Source organism: Microchirus variegatus (assembly GCF_963457635.1).
Source record: "Microchirus variegatus genome assembly, chromosome: 1".
NCBI classification, from domain to species: Eukaryota; Metazoa; Chordata; class Actinopteri; order Pleuronectiformes; family Soleidae; genus Microchirus; species Microchirus variegatus.
The window spans coordinates 14,508,665-14,524,574 of record NC_139802.1 but is presented as its reverse complement, the minus strand read 5'-3'; the positions used below and the strand labels follow the sequence as shown (position 1 = coordinate 14,524,574).

Genomic DNA, 15,910 nt, shown 5'->3' with positions numbered 1-15,910 from the left:
GCACTGCAGCTTTAGCCTCCTACAGTCCAACCCACCACAGCGTCCAACTGCTCTTCCGCGTCTGTGCGACGTCACGTCACCGGCTGTATCCCAGCGGAAGTGGCGCAATTAGTCTTCAAAATAAAAGTTGTACATGCTTTTGTATCTCTTACACGTTTGTGAAGGATTCATGTGGATTGGTTTTCTGTTTTTTTGTTGGTTTGATAGTTCTGTTTTCTTCTGTTTTCTTTCTTTTCTCAATTTTTCCTTGTACAATTGTATGCAGTTTTACATTTTCCAGTCATCCATTACTGTAACAGTATCAAACAAACAAATAAACAAAAAAATATTGCTACATGTTGCGTATGGTTCTGAAACATTTTATACCACCTGAAAAAATATATTGCGGTCAAGCCAGCCGTCACTTGGAGTCAAATCAGCCGCTCCTAAATGCGAAGTGCGCCCATATTCTCTCCTTTACGTCAATTCTACTCCAAACCAAGGAGTCCTATTTCTGGTTTTCAAAATAAAGTTCTATCGAAAGCGTACACAACGTACTCAGAAGAAAAGGTTAAATTAGAAGTCAAAAATAATTATGTCAAATAACACATTGGTAAAATATTTCTCAAATAATGTATATAGTGCAGCTACAGTCTTTCATATAGTTTTTATATTGCCTCACTTGCACATTTCTTTGCACATTTTTTACAAAATATATATGTACAAACACACACATATATGTTTATTTATAATGTAATCTATGTCTACCTTTTTGGCTGCGGTAAGACTGCACATTTCCCTGTGTGGGACAAATGTCTTATTTTATCTTGTCTCATTTTATTTATTCATTTTTAATTATCAACCTTTTCTAAGAATAGTTTCAGTTTTATTTAATAGAGTACTTCTTGTTCTTCATACACAAGTACAAATAAAGTCCTATGAAGTACTTTTACTTTATACTTTTGGAGTAATCCAGGGTCAAAGTTCAAAGGGTCAACAATTAGGTTAATCGTCCATCTTTGAAGAGGTAAGTAGTTAATGATTTATGATTAAAAAGGCATGTGCAAGACAGACAATATAAAGACAATATAAATGACTACAGCTCCACTGTTAACATTATAGAGATACTATACATTTTACTAATGTTTACATAACTATTTTTTACATATAATCACTATAATATAATATGACATAGTAGTTTTGACATACTTTAACATTTTCTTTTCAGTACGTTGTGATCGCTTTCGATAGGACTATTATGTAGAGAACCGGAAATAGGAATGCTTGTTTGGGCCGTTTAATTACAATTGACGTGAGGAATTGACGTGAATGAGAGAATATGAGCGCACTTCACATTTCTCCAAGTAGGAGCGGCATCATTGTCAGTAAGGTAGAGAGAGAGACTGAGTTGAAGCGGTTACAGCGCCAAAGTTCGCGAGTGGCCGGGAGGCGCATTACATCCGTTGTGGTTTAGCACTACCATAGAGAATGCATGGGAAACGATTTAGAGCAGTAGTCTCAGACACGCGGCCCAGGACCGGGTTCGATTCCCGGCCAATGCAACAATCTTTTTTTTTTTCCTTCCCCCATATGTATCTGCCATTTGATTTTGTATTTACATCATTCACATTATTTATTAATTCGATTTACATTACACACAGCTATTTGCTAGATAATATAGATAATATAGTTTGTATGTAAGGCTTGTAGAAGTAACCACACAGCAGACTTATAGATAGTTTAAACTATAGGTTGAGTTCAAGTTTAAAGCCAGTCGGGAGACGTTTGACTCTCTAAACAGATCCCAGGTGAACTATCGCTTTAAGAATTGGAAAAAGTGAGTTAGTGTTTCTCCAGTTTAATGTGGATCTTTAATGTCATGTTTCTGTTTCCATAACAAGGCCTCTTTCAATTATATATATATACACATATATATACACATATATATATACATATATACACTTATGCATACATATATATACACATATACATACATATATACACATATACAGATACACATATATACATATACATATTATATACATAAACATATACGTATACATGTATACACTTGACATTAACAAATGAGAAAATGGATGTTATTAGGTTAACTAACAAGCTTTCTCACTGTGCTGACCCACAGAGCTGTAGCCAATAGCACTTTCCCCCCACACGTCTACTTTGGGAGTTTCTTCGTGTTTGTTTGTGCAACTCGTGAAATATAATATTTACCTAATATCACATAATATTTATTGAGTTCTGAGTGTTAGAGAGGATTCCACCAGAAAACTCAAAGAAGAGGAACAAACGAACAGAAAACTAGAAACTAGTGAACTTATACTCCCCAGACTACCTGCAAGCATAATATGAAGTACTTTTACTGTGTACCTTTGAAGTAATCCTGTCAAAATCCCTAACAGAGGACAAGACATAACAAGTCAATTTCTCCCAAATTTAACATGGAATAAAATGCTTATTTTCCATAAGTAGTCCAAGATTCATACACTACTGAACTAAGTACTTCCTAGACTACATGCATGAATAATATCAAGTACTTTTACTGTGTACTTTTTGAGTAATCCTCTATCAAAATCCCTAACAGAGGACAAGACTAAGTCGATTTCTCCCAACTTTGACATGGAATAAAAAGCTTATTTCCCATAAGTAGTGCAAGATTAATACACTACTGAACTAAGTACTTCCTAGATTACCTGCATGAATAATATGAAGTACTTTTACTGTGTACTTTTTGAGTAATCCTCTTTCAAAATCCTTTACAGAGGACAAGATTAAGACGATTTCACCCAACTTTAAGATGGAATAAAATGCTTATTTTCCATAAGTAGTCCAAAATTCATACACTACTGAACTAAGTACTTCATAGATTACCTAAACCACCTGGAAGTCTCCTGGTGAGGTTGGTTTGTTTTCTGTTACTGTCGTGATTTTTGGTCATATGGCACAGTGGCCCTGGTCATCTGTTTATAACATGAACAGCAATGTTAAAATAAAAAGTAAGCTGCTATAGTTTTTTGACCGTTTTAGTTCTTCTCTGTAACAACTGAGACTGCAATGACCAGCAGTTGAGAAAAAAACAAAAATAAAAAAATAAAATGTTTTGAGCCTTCGTCAGTGTTGAGTTAAACGGGCGGTGCTGTAATAATAAACAAGCGCGCCCTGTGTCTTGGTGGTTGTCTGCCAGTGCAGTCAGAGGATCAGTAAGCTAGCGGAACAACAGAAGCAGAAGCGGATGGTACTGACTCGGCGCCAGTTACCAGCCTGACACTGAGATTTGTGACTACGTTTCGAGTTTAGGTGAAACTTGAGGTAAAGTGAATATTTATTTCAGACACCCTGACTACAGCAATGTAAACACGAACGCTTTACGATTTTTTTCCCACGTGAATGTTCACTCAGGTAGCTAAGCAAACGACATTAGCTAGTTGTTAGCTATCGCGTTAGACGGAAACGGATTTGTCAAGGATTCGCTAAATGATTAACGGTGCAGTGCATCGTAGCGCCAATGTGAACCGCGTGAAGATAAAATCATGAAGACGTTGTTTTTGCTTTAAATCAGAATCAGACTTGAATTGCATTTAGCTGCCATCATGCATTTTTAGTAAATTAAATTTAGCGATTAGTCATTAGCTGACTTAGCTTTCTTCGGCTAGTTAAGCGGTAGCGGGGCATTTCCTTTATTAGTTGGTAAAGAGGATTAATATAACAAGCAGGCTGCGCCATTTATCCGTCTGTTGTTCTTTCACTGCCTGCTACAGATTGTGTACAACTTCCAGTAGTTTCGCGGGGATAAATATGTTTGTGTAACTGATTATGTAACGTTAGACGATCCGATGTGCTCACCGTGTTATTTTTGTTGGTACCCAGAAAAAGACTGAGGAGTTTGTTTTTCTGAAACATTTACAGGCAGACGCGTTTGATAAAACAGCATATCAGTCAGTAGGTAACAGCTGTTGTCCTACGCCACAAACATTACGTTAATGGCGTGCAGTCGTTGTGCAGGAGAGGAGCTTTTGTTCAGTGGTTGTCTCTGTCCATAATTTATCATCATAAAATCTATCCATGGTAAAGGACAGGAATATGATGGACTGGAGAGGAGTGTTCATCTCAACTTTAACACGGGCGATAAAGCATTATGTGAAGAAGGAAAGATAAGAAAATAATTAATGGATGAATAAATCCAAAATAAGGCTTTGTTTGGATAGGAAATGCAAGAGATGTCTCTCTGTTTGTCTGTAATCTGTTGAACAAGTCACTTGGCAGGCGACTTACTAAGGGCACCACTTTGACATTGTTTGAATAAGACATGTATGGGTGCTGTTTTACTAGTGTTTTTGAAACAGCTGGTTATGCCGATGCAGTAAATGAATCAGCACTGAATGTGCTGATTTGAAAGATTTTATTTAGACTGAAATCGGTATCTGTAGATTCTCATGGTTGGGCTATCGGTATCGGACAAGAAATAGTGGTTTCAAGCCATTCCTAATTGTATCCATGGTCGAACATTTGTTCTACCTTGTGATATTGCGATTGTAAGATAGCTCTGGAAACCTGTGAAGCCCACCTATCTATGGTGAGCGAGAGGCACTGTGATTGCTTGAGGCTAATTTAACGGGATCTCCAGCAGCTAACCTCCTCAATCCTGTGTTGTTCATTACAGAAAATGGCCCTGGGTCTTCAGCTTTATATTCACCAAAACTCTTGTTATGGGGAAGTGGGGTTGTAAATGCAGGCATTGGTCTGCCTGGATTGTTTTTCCTCTCTTGCATCTTCTCAAATCTTTTCTGGGGCAATGATGATTTGCCAAGTTGTTTCTCATATTACTTGTACTCCCTGATGCGTAGGTCACCTCAGTCTAGCAGCGTCTGCATATTCTTTTTTGTTTGTTCATCACCTTTCCTTCTTTCTCATTTCTTCGGTGCGGTGAAACCACATTGTTTCCGCACATCAGAGTTAAGAGCCATCATAGCATTCACAATCTCTCTCTCTCTCTCGCGTACATCCTTTACGTAGCCAATAACACTAGCTTGTGCCATTTTTGTTATACTAGATCTGTAGAGACGGCAAGGAGAGCACAAAGGATGCTGGTTCTGAAGTCCTTAGTTTCCTTCACTCTGCTGCTCTGTCTAAGGCTGAAACAAACACTTTTGCCCAGAACACCTATTGTTTGATGCCATCAGAGGTCCACAATAAAATGTTTTTATTTAATTAACATGTGATTCAAAACTAAAGCCAGATTAAAACATCAATATTCTATTTATTCTAATCTATGTTTTCCTATCTGTGTCAGGTGACATTGCTTTGTATGGAATGACAACCTCACAGAGATATATTGAATCCGAACTAGCAGGTTAGTTGGCACACTGCTGTGAAAATGCATAAACTGTGTCCCAGTGCAGTGTTGATATTCTGATATTGATATTCTTCTTTGTTGCTATCTTCCTGTTTCACAAATATATATTAGCACGGTTTGCTGACATGGAGTGGCAAACACCAGCTGTGTCGGAGAAGTTCCAAAGCCGCTTTGGCCGTCGGCCTGGGACATCGGACAGTGGGGACACGGGTCTTGGCACTTCAGCATCTGACAGCACAGAAGGTGAGGACTTTTGCTTGTTGATCCCTTGCCTATAGAATGTATTGTGTCTGTGACAGAGTTATGAAATGTGTCGTCAGAGTACCATCAACTCACAGCTGGTGCTTTATTGGTGGTTGAAGAGTTGTTTGTAATAATGTGGTCCAACCTTGTTTGTCATCTACACTTAAAGCAAAAGTAGAGAACACTAGTAATTTACAAAGTAGTGAGGAGGCACACATGATCCCCAGGTTAAACCCCCACCCTTGTTTTGCACTCAGGCAGGATAGACTGTGTTTTCATTTGTGTTGTAACTTTGGTTATTTATAGTCGCCAGGATGTCCACGATGGACAATCTGTGATTGGAAGATTTGCAGAGGTAGATTAAAGTCCTTGCCAGAAATGCCCCCAAGGCTCAGCTGCACTGCTCTGGTTTAAATGTCTAATTAGGAGGATGGGCTGTTACCAGGACTGGAAAACTAAATAGAAACGGGACCGATGCCTGTGGTGTGATATGTGACATGAAACAACACTGTTACCACATCACTGTTTTTAAATGGGGCTATCCCACTGAGTTGGTGTGTATTAACCGTATTGACAGTGAGTGGAAAAAGTAATAGACACACAGATCAGAATTATCCCATGTAATAGTTGACCATCTGTAATGGGTGGTCCGTTGTACAACAGGAAAAACTATAAAATTAACGATAATAGACTGAACAAACTATCAGAAGAGAATAACACTGTACAATGTTATCTTGACAAAGCTGGTGTTTATGCCTGGGCTGCCATTTGGAAACTTTCCATAACAACTCTTAAAATGTCTGTTTTTTTACCCATTACACCTTGTTACTCTACATTTTTTGTGTGCTGGCTTTGGTGAAAATCTGCCCTACAAAAAACAAAAAAACAATCTTCTTAAATCTACTTCTTACTGATAATATCCTGGTGTCATTGTTTTTCATATTAATTCTGAAAAGCTGTTAGTGATCTATTTAGCGTTATTCTTTTCTCTTCCAGCAATCAGGTTTTGCAACATTCCTACAAGGATTGAGGCATTCAAACAAATAGCAGCCAAACTTGGTGCAAGACACTGAACTTGAAATTATTTGTTGGGTTTTCTGTTATTTTGTCCAACCCATGCATTTTTTACATAGTGTGTTTTGTGGCCTCTGGAGAAATTTCTGTTATAGCAGCTGTCTTGATGTAAGAATGAATGTAACTATGTCTTTAAGGCTTGCACTTAAACTAACAGTGGTGCTTGGTAACACAACAATTAACCCACATTTAGCCACAGTAATGATCTGTTGTAGATAATACTGTATAGTGTCCTTAAGTGTAACATCTAAATTAAACCATTTTATAAGACCAGACTGTAAAAAAATAGAAACAAAATGAACTTTTAAAACTGTAGGTAATTGTCGTCTTATGTTGGCTGGCATGTCTGTTCAGCAAGCATCTTGCATAATATAGAGAAGTTTAGACTTGCTCTTGCTAGTAATGAAATGGAGATGTCTTCAGGGTTATACCTTACTATTTACATCCCAGAAAGTGTGATGTTGATTCCATAATTTTCTTATTACTGTACATCATCTCTCTGTGAATGTGTAGTTTCCTTTTAAATTAAGCAAAAAGTATTCTATTGACTTGTTGACTTTGGATGAACACATGTGTGATGTGTGTTGGTGTGGGAGGAGGCAAGGTGCTTAAATAAGCGGCACCCACAGATCACTCTGTAACTTGAGAGGTGGGCTATAAATACCCCTAACCTTTCCTGTGTACGCCTGTTTTTATGTGTTTGGTTTTCAGAGGTTGGTTCAGGCTGGTTTGGCTGTTTGAGGACAATACTGCTTGCTGCGTGGCTGTTGATCTTAATTCAGAATCTGTTTCGGTTATACACAGAAATGTTGCGGTGGGACTGTTTTGATTTTAAGCATTCTGTAGCTCAGCTCACCAAAGTTCATCTTTAGGGGAAAAAAATGCCCCAGCTAATAACACGTTGTTCGAGTGAGTGCCGGCTCTCCAGAAGTCAGTGTCAGGTTTGTGTAACACTGTTGAAATTATGTAACTTACACTTGTGTCGAGGCTTGTGGAGACTTGTGTGGAGACATCTGTTTGTTGGTCGTAGTAGTGATCTTAAGTTTTTTGTGAGCATAATGTGATGAGTGCTGAGATTTGCTAATGATGGCATACAACATTTTTGGGCATGTCTAATGGTGCAGATTAGGTGTGTGTTGTGTATAATACCATGGTGACAATGGGTTGCTTTTTTGAGTAGTGTTGAGAGAAAATTGGTTTAATAATAAACAGAAGCTCCTTTACCCCATTCTCTTGTATCAGAATGACAGTAAGGTAATTTACATGTGCACTTAACACTAGCTTTATGTGTTCTAAAAGAATATGAGTGTGTTGTATACTTGGAGCTTTTTCTATGCGTATTGTTAAGTCTATTAAGGGCATATTCCCAGGGTTGAGTCAGTTGGAGCCAGTTAATTCTTTCAGTGGTGACATCTCATCATCAAAGTAGGCCACCCATAAACCCTGGTACATTTACTGAACATGACTGAAAATAGAGAACATTGCCTGCAGTAGTGTTCGACATATTCTTCACAGATTAACAAGATACATCTAGGATGGATTGTAATTTCTAATTTCCTTTTCTGCTTGTACTCTTTATAGATTTCTGCAGTTCTAGCAGCAGCCCCTCTTTCCAACCCATTCGCAGTCAAATCCCCATTCCCACTGCACATGTCATGCCATCCACGGCCGGAGCCCCGGCCTCTAAGCCCCAGTCATTCGTCCACGAAGATTGTCTGTCCTCACTCGAGGGTCATAGATCTTCCTCTGGCTCCAGGACTCCAAGTGTCTCCACCTCAAAATCTTCGTCTCTTTCCAAGTCAGCATCATCACCCAACTTGGACGCTCAGGACGGTGTGGGAAGTGATCCCGTCGGGCCAAAGCCAGACTGCTTGAGCCGCTACCGCAGCCTTGTCAATGGGCTGGACCACTCGCTTTTCCCCTCTGACCACACACGGCTGGATGAGGGCCAGCGGTTTGACACTCCTGCCGTTGAACCGACGCTAAATCAGTCAGCCCTGTTGGGGGGGTTATGCCCTGATGTCAGACTCCGATTACAGATGAGCGGGTTCAGAGACGGCCCAGACTGTGTGTCTGAGGCCTACAGAGGAGGCATGGAGCACAGCTACAAAGTTCTTCCTGAAGCTAGGGCCGGGGTTCCCGGCACGGCAGAAGCCTCTAATCAGAGGGGCAGTCAGCCTGGTGCAGCTGGCCCTGCTGGAGTTTATGCAAGCCCTCTCAGCCTGCAGACACAGGCTCTGCTGAGGGAGCACGCAGGCTCCAAGGGTTATGAGCCACTGCGGCAGGACAGATGTAGTGATCTGTCCAGCTGGCAGCAACAACAGCAACATAAGCAGCAACTGGAGAGTTTACGCCTGCAAGTGGAACAAATGCAGGTAAGCATTCATCCAGAACAAAAGACTGTACTTTGCTAAAGCTTAAAAAATACAAACCCTGGTGTTGGAGTATTTTTTAGGGCTAAACTGTTAATAGTTTCAAATCAAAATGGCAGTGTAAAACAATGTTACCAAATCCTCAAGGCAGTTATTTAATTACATGTTTAATCTTTTGTTGACATCCTTGCAGAACAATATGTAGTTAATGTTTTGATGCTAACGTGGTAATGCTCCATCACATCACATCACACATCTTTTATTCAAAGAATATTGAACTGAAACTTGACTCACAAAAATATATTGCAAATCAAGTGTTGTGATGTGAGGATAATTCTCTGACAGTACCTTGATAAAGTAAAATCTTTATCAGAGTGGGCATGTGGGCCAGTTGGTGAACATTGAAACCTGCCCAGAAATTCAGTACCCGACTCATATATATAGGTTAACAGGAGAAAAGTGTTCCAATAAACAAAGCCTGAAGATGCCCAGATGTCTTGTCCTATTTTAAAGCCATATACAAATCTCAAATTATTTTGTCTTCTATTATTGCTTTCTGTGTGTAATCCAGAAAATCTTTAAAATAATTATTTGTTGTTTCACCTTTGCAGTCTGTTAAAAGCCGTCAACAGTTGAAAAAACATTGCAGAACAGCTCTTTGCTTTTGCAGAAGTGTTTTCACTGTTCATTTCCTGAACAGATGCTGACTGAGTGCCACTCAAGTGAGTGTTGCCACTTCCATGTGCTGTGTGCTAACACACAGTGCTGACACCTAATCAATCACGTTAATTCATTTGTAAAGAACCTAGACACATGAGAGTGGTCAGATTGAATTTAGTTTAGAGTATTTCTAAAATGGAATTGTATATCTGATTAAACATGTTTTGGATTTTGCTGTATCCACAATGTCTGAACTATATGAATGCAGTTAAAGTTGTAATGTAAGGGCGGCGTCGTTCTTTCGCTTTTCTTCATAGCTCCAGAATACACCGGCATTAGGCTGTGCTTTCACTGTGTGTTGTGGGTAAAATGACTTAAAATAGTCACTGAGGTGGAATTACACTCGACTCTAAAGAAAGAATGGTACTGCTTGATACTCAAGACCTATTTCCCTTTTTTGTTAGCCATTTGCAATTGATAATGTGATCATTTTTTCCCCCATGGCTGCTTTCCTGTAAAAGCAATTGTGTGTTTTTATGTATGTGTGTGTGTGAACTATTTTCGTAGTCTGTTTCTATTTACATCTCTATTACATTTACCACTATTTATATCATACTAGAAGAAAGTGATAAGATGACAGCCATGAAGAACATGTGTGTGTATATATATATATATATATATATATATATATATATATATATATATATATATATATATATATATATATTTTAGTGATAAAATTGGACACGTGTAAATACTCACCTCAAGTGTCACACGCTTTTTTTCCACTTTGTTTCAGTTAATGAGTGCCGGAGTGGGGCAGCACCAATCTCTGTACTCGAACCCCGTTCACTCCGAGTCAGGCAAATGGGACGCTCTGGTGAAAGCCAGTGAGAGTCTGTTAAAGGAGAAGGAGCTAATCATTGAGAGGCAAGTGTTTAAAATACGGCTTTATTCTTGGCACTGAATACAAACACTCACAGTGTTTAAGAGAATTCAGTATTTATCCTCAGAATCACACCAAACTCTTTCAGGTTGTTTTGACAGTGTTGTTGACGGCCTTGTTCTTTTGTGTCGACCTCCTTGTGATGCAGACAAAAGCAGCATATGGTTCAGTTAGAGCAGCGCCTGAGGGAAAGCGAGTTACAGGTCCACGGAGCCCTCATGGGTCGAGGGACTTCTTACGGGGATATGTGCATGCTCAGGCTACAGGTTTGTGAAAACAGTAATAAAAACTCTCTCTTATACCGAGTTCACGTTCACAAATTATATCTAAGAAGAACGGTCCCTGAAATGTTCACACATGTGGTGGCTTTACAGGAGGCTCAGAGAGAGAACGCCTTCCTGAGAGCGCAGTTTGCCGAGCGTACAGATTGTGTTACCTTGGAGAAAGTGGAGGCGGAGCGCAGACTGGGATCAGTTGAAGCAGAAACGCGCCGTCTAACTGACAATCTGAAGGAGACCTGTGAGAGACATGCAGAGGAGATGAAGAAACAGGAAGAGAGGGTTTGTGCTTTCCTTACACCCCCTCCTAACGTACAGAATTGCAAGCAAATTATACTGACATGAACAAGAAAAAAGACCATTCAGTTAGTTTCTATTTTAGGCCAACTAGTGGTTAAATTTCTGTGTTTATAAGTAGTATAAGTAGTTTGATAAGCTCTCGTATATCCTGCCACATCAGTTTTAAATGCACCCTGTTACAGGACATTAAATCATGGCTCAGGAATGATTTGCAGGAAATCTTCCTCCACCCTCAAGCTCATGATATAAATCGATCTTACATCTTGATCTTTTATTTTTGGATAATTACTGAATTATTGCTTGAGAAATCTAAAGAAATGTTGAAGAAGGCCTTATTTAGTAATGCTGTGTGTTCCTCCAAGAAAGATGACTAAGCTTTAAACATTCTTTTTTGTCACTGATAAAGATTATTGTCTCACTTGCTGTGGCTGTATCACCTCATATCATGCTATGTACCTGTGTGTGCAGATCCGCAGTCGAGACAAACACATCAACAACCTGAAGAAGAAATGTCAGAAGGAAGCAGAGCTGAAGAGAGAGAACCAGCAGCGCATTGAGACTCTAGAGCGTTATCTGGCTGACTTGCCCACGCTGGAGGACTACCAGAACCAGAACAAGCAGGTTTGAATAAATCTATTGGCTGATTTGACACTCTCACTGCCCACTATGATTTATTAAGGTCTAGGTGTTAAAATAATCAAATCTGGACACATGTTCCTTCTTCACTCCCAGCTCCTGGAGGCTGAGCAACAGGCAGCCCAACTACAGGAGAAAGTGAAAGAGTTGGAGGTCTGTCTCGAGAAGACGTACTCGCAGTTAAAGGAAAAAGACGCACAGTTGGACGAGCAGAAACGCAGGGAGAGGGACCTCCTGACCACCATCACTGAGTATGTTCTCTCTCATGCAGTCACATCACCATGTACAATCTTCCCAATAGGCATGTTTGTTCTCTTCAGTCTGCGTGCACAAAGAACCGTTAGTTTTCTGTGCATAATGTGGCATGTGTTTTTATTTTCGGTCCTCATCAGTATGCAGCAGAGGGTGCAGCAGGGCCTTGAGGATGGAGCCAGGCTGCCTTCTCTGGATATTGAGAAGCTCAGAGGAGAAAACAACACTTTGAGAGAGGAACAGCAGAGACTCAAGAAGGTCTGTTTTTTTTTTATTTAGATGTTTCAGGCATCCTTCTATAAATAAGCTCATTTGTTTGCACCTGCTGTTAAATACTACGAGTGAAGTGAAAGTGTTTAAATTAGGGCTGCAACTATATTGCAGACAAACTGCTGTTACAGGAAGTTTTCTTTTAACTGAAAGAACGTTGTGGTTAAAGCCTGAAGCAGAAAATGTTCATCAAAGAGTAGAATGTCTTCATTATTCTCGACTAAAGTTTGTTAGCAATGCTTCTTGTTTATTCCTTTCAGTGTTTTCCCCCCCTGTAATGTTAATCATGCTGCTGGGTGCTTCAGCTTCCTTTGCAGTTCAAATCTCAATCATTAACTCCTACAGAAGGAGAAATTATAAACATAAAATTGTGATTTTGGGATGTGACAGAGCTTTGAAATGCAGGGATGCAACTCTCACAGAACCAAGACTGTACACAGCAAACGTTCTGTGAATGACCATGAATTAACACCGTTCTTTTCTTGTAGGTCATTGAGAAACAACACCGAATGATGGAACAGCTCGGCTCCCAAATCCAGGTCTTCATATTTTCCCAGTTTCTCTGCTCTGTGTAAAGTCTTATCTGAACATTCTGGAGTCCTTCATTGTTTTTGTGTTTGCAGGCTTTAGAGGAGCAGCTATCTCAGGAAGAAAACAGCTCCCAGGCTCTCAGAGAAGATGCGTTGGCCAAAGAGCAGAATGTGTTGGAGCTCCACACAGCCATGAAGGAGGTGAGATAAACTCATTCATTAAAATCACCACTTTTTAGTGCAGTATACAGAAAACCTTTTCCCTAACGTTTGATGCTGACTTCTGTGTTTCAGCTGTCCGCTCATAACCAAGAACTGATGGAGCAGAATCTGACCCTGCAGGAGCAGATGAGCGATCCAGAGCAGAGGAGCAGTAACCAGGCCTCCTCTGCTCTGCAGCCAGCCGGAGCTCGTCTCACACAGAGGCTTCATTTGGAGATCGGCTCCTGTCTCAGTGACCTGCGCTCCCTGTGCAGCATCCTGACCCAGAGAGCTCAGGGACAAGACCCCAACCTCTCCCTGCTGCTCGGTCTCACAGGTAAACCCAGATTACTTCCTATCAGAAAACGTTAGAGGTTTATTTTTGTGAGTTAAGGTGTCAGTTCAGTGCAAAACATGAATCAGTGTTTGTTTTCAGCTCCACCACAAGCAGCGGCAGCAGAGCAGGACGAGGATTGGATGAGTCCAGAGGTGCTGCAGAAGAAGCTTGTCGAAGCTCAACAGCTCCGCCGCGATGTCGAGGGACTGCGCAACGTGATACTGGACCGCTACGCACAGGACATGGGGGAAAACTGCATCACTCAGTAACATCGCCACCCCACCCCAGATTGATGGTGGAATCTAAAAGGAGACTGTCGTCTTTCATGCCTAGTTACTGAATGTCAGAAAAAGGACTGGATTTATAACTTTCTTAAAATGAGGACAGAGGAAAGCCCAAATGGTTTAGCTCTTACTTCTCTCAAGAGAGAGAACGTGGAATCTCGAGTCTGCCTATATCTCAGAACGCTCCCTTCCCCACAGTGACTTCGTCTATTTCTGTCCAAGGGCTAACAGAAAATAACTTACCTCTAATACTTGATCCTTTAAAAGCATTGTGCGTGTGTGTGTTTTTTAATAATGATTTACATGATACAGTTACCAAACAGTCTTATACCTTTTTTGTTTTTGTTCCACTTTAGTGGATGTGTAGAGGTCCCACGCGTGTAATTTATTTAAAATCCTCATTTCCCTGCAGAGGGGAATAATCTAAGACATAGTTGACAATCAACTGAAAATGTATTAACCTGTGCTTTTAACTGTATTCACAAGGAAATGTTGCTAACATGCCATTATTTAAAATGGTGGACACTGTAACATTAGACTCAGCTGTAACAACAACTGAACTGTTCAATAACCAACTCAGCTTCTTACACCAACAGGCCTAAAGCCGTTTTATTACCAAAGAAAACTCTGGTGGAGGCAGTTGTGCGAGTCTGTGAATGTGTGTGTGAATGCTCCTCCGCTGCAGGACTCGTTCTGACTGACAAACCGACATGTGCCTTTCTGTCGCGACTGCAGCCTCGACGCTAATTCACGTTAGACCAACCACGAAGGGCTGTGTTGCAGCAAACTCTTCCATTCTGACTTTTCTCTCCGTGTGTGAGCCAGTAGGATAGTCGATACATTCCCTGACTCTGAATGTAGCAGGTAACTGTGGGCCCTGAGCGTGTGGAGGCCCCTACACTGTTTCTCTTTCCTAAGTAGATAAATGAAGTTGAATTAAAAAAAAAAACTTCTTGTGAGTCTGGGTGATCCCTGTAGAATCTGCTTTGCAGTAGGCTGTACATTTCAGGTGACAGTGGCTTTACAGTGTGTGGATGTGTATGACTGAGAATAACCAGTATTAATCTTCAGTATTATTTATTTTTGTTTGCATTGACAACTCGGTGTGAAAGTTGTTGTTTTTTTTGGGTCTTCCTAATGTGTTGCTGTAATATTGTGCTAATGTTTGAGCAGACCTGGCAGTTTAAAGGTTCCATGAAGTGGCTTTTTTTTAGATTGTGGTGTTTCATATGTGATAGGCCACAGTGTCACTGAGGCTGAATCGCTTTATTCAGGTGTAAGGGAAACATTAATCCCATGTGCTCGTGGTGTCGATCAGAGGAAGGATCAGCCTCTATAAATCTCCGATCACACTGTCCTTTTACAGCGTTTTATATTTGTCTCACGTCCAAGTCAAAGCCATTAAAAAGAAAACTTGACACTTTACAGGAAAATAAAGGGAGTGTAATATGAAAATAAATGAAATATGCAACAGAGACATTTACCACAAATTGCACACAATGACACACCCAGCAACACAAAAGCCATTTTTCATTTCATGGGACCTTTTAAACTCAAGTAGCACAAGGTTTTGCCTTGAGGAAAGTCAGGTTCCGCATGCCTTAACTTAACATCTCAAATGTTTTGCGAAAAGGGAAAAAGATGTTTATATTTTCATACATTTGTCCTTGTTTGTATTTGCATATTTTAGAAATAAAAACTTTCAACTTTTTGTTTCGTTTTCTAAATCTAAGGATACAGTAACTATGGTAATAATGTGACAATAGTATTATGAAAATACTGTCTTATTTCTTTAATGGCCACCAAGTAACTGCTTTGTAATAACAATGGAAGAAGTGTGAAACGTAAGGGAGGATTCATTTAATTTCATCAAGCTGCAAATTGTATAAGAAATACAATATTAGGTAGAATTATGTGGATTACTGTACTGATCTAAAGCAGCACTGTAAAGGATGTACTGTTTGGCTACATATATAATGATTGTTGTATCAATGTCACAATATTCAAAGTTTTGGCAAAAAAACTGCCCTATTTTTCTCAGCAGAGCCGTGGAAATCTGAAACTAAAGCCATTGAGATTCACAATTTTTTATGAGATTGACACAGCACACCCCGCGACCCTCTTGGAGGATAAAGCGGTAGAAAATGGATGAATGGATTTCCACAAAACTCAAATTA

General features: G+C 39.9%; 1 protein-coding gene across 5 annotated transcripts; it reads left to right on the top strand.

The window, feature by feature from the left end:
- Positions 1 to 3,201: 3,201 nt before the first annotated feature.
- On the top strand, positions 3,202 to 15,362 carry cep85 (centrosomal protein 85). Of its 5 annotated transcripts, XM_083887203.1 has the most exons (14): positions 3,202 to 3,306; positions 5,288 to 5,347; positions 5,462 to 5,593; positions 8,249 to 9,042; positions 10,499 to 10,629; positions 10,794 to 10,911; positions 11,020 to 11,205; positions 11,692 to 11,844; positions 11,956 to 12,110; positions 12,252 to 12,369; positions 12,870 to 12,920; positions 13,005 to 13,112; positions 13,206 to 13,449; positions 13,549 to 15,362. In XM_083887203.1, exons 2-14 carry the CDS (start codon positions 5,308 to 5,310, stop codon positions 13,716 to 13,718), a joined length of 2,400 nt encoding a protein of 799 aa, XP_083743329.1. In that variant the 5' UTR covers positions 3,202 to 3,306; positions 5,288 to 5,307; the 3' UTR covers positions 13,719 to 15,362. The 5 variants fall into 5 exon arrangements, with proteins under 5 accessions (XP_083743329.1, XP_083743331.1, XP_083743330.1 ...); XM_083887205.1 differs by lacking the exons at positions 3,202 to 3,306; positions 5,288 to 5,347; positions 5,462 to 5,593 and adding an exon at positions 7,406 to 7,576; XM_083887204.1 differs by lacking the exons at positions 3,202 to 3,306; positions 5,288 to 5,347; positions 5,462 to 5,593 and adding an exon at positions 7,406 to 7,597.
- Positions 15,363 to 15,910: the final 548 nt, after the last annotated feature.

Bases quoted from the DNA above. Each gene is read 5' to 3' on its own strand.
- cep85 (XM_083887203.1), top strand. From the start codon at position 5,308: ATGACAACCTCACAGAGATATATTGAATCCGAACTAGCAG. The intron at 5,594-8,248 runs GTGAGGACTTTT...TACTCTTTATAG, and splicing joins AGCATCTGACAGCACAGAAG to ATTTCTGCAGTTCTAGCAGC. The intron at 9,043-10,498 runs GTAAGCATTCAT...ACTTTGTTTCAG, and splicing joins TGCAAGTGGAACAAATGCAG to TTAATGAGTGCCGGAGTGGG.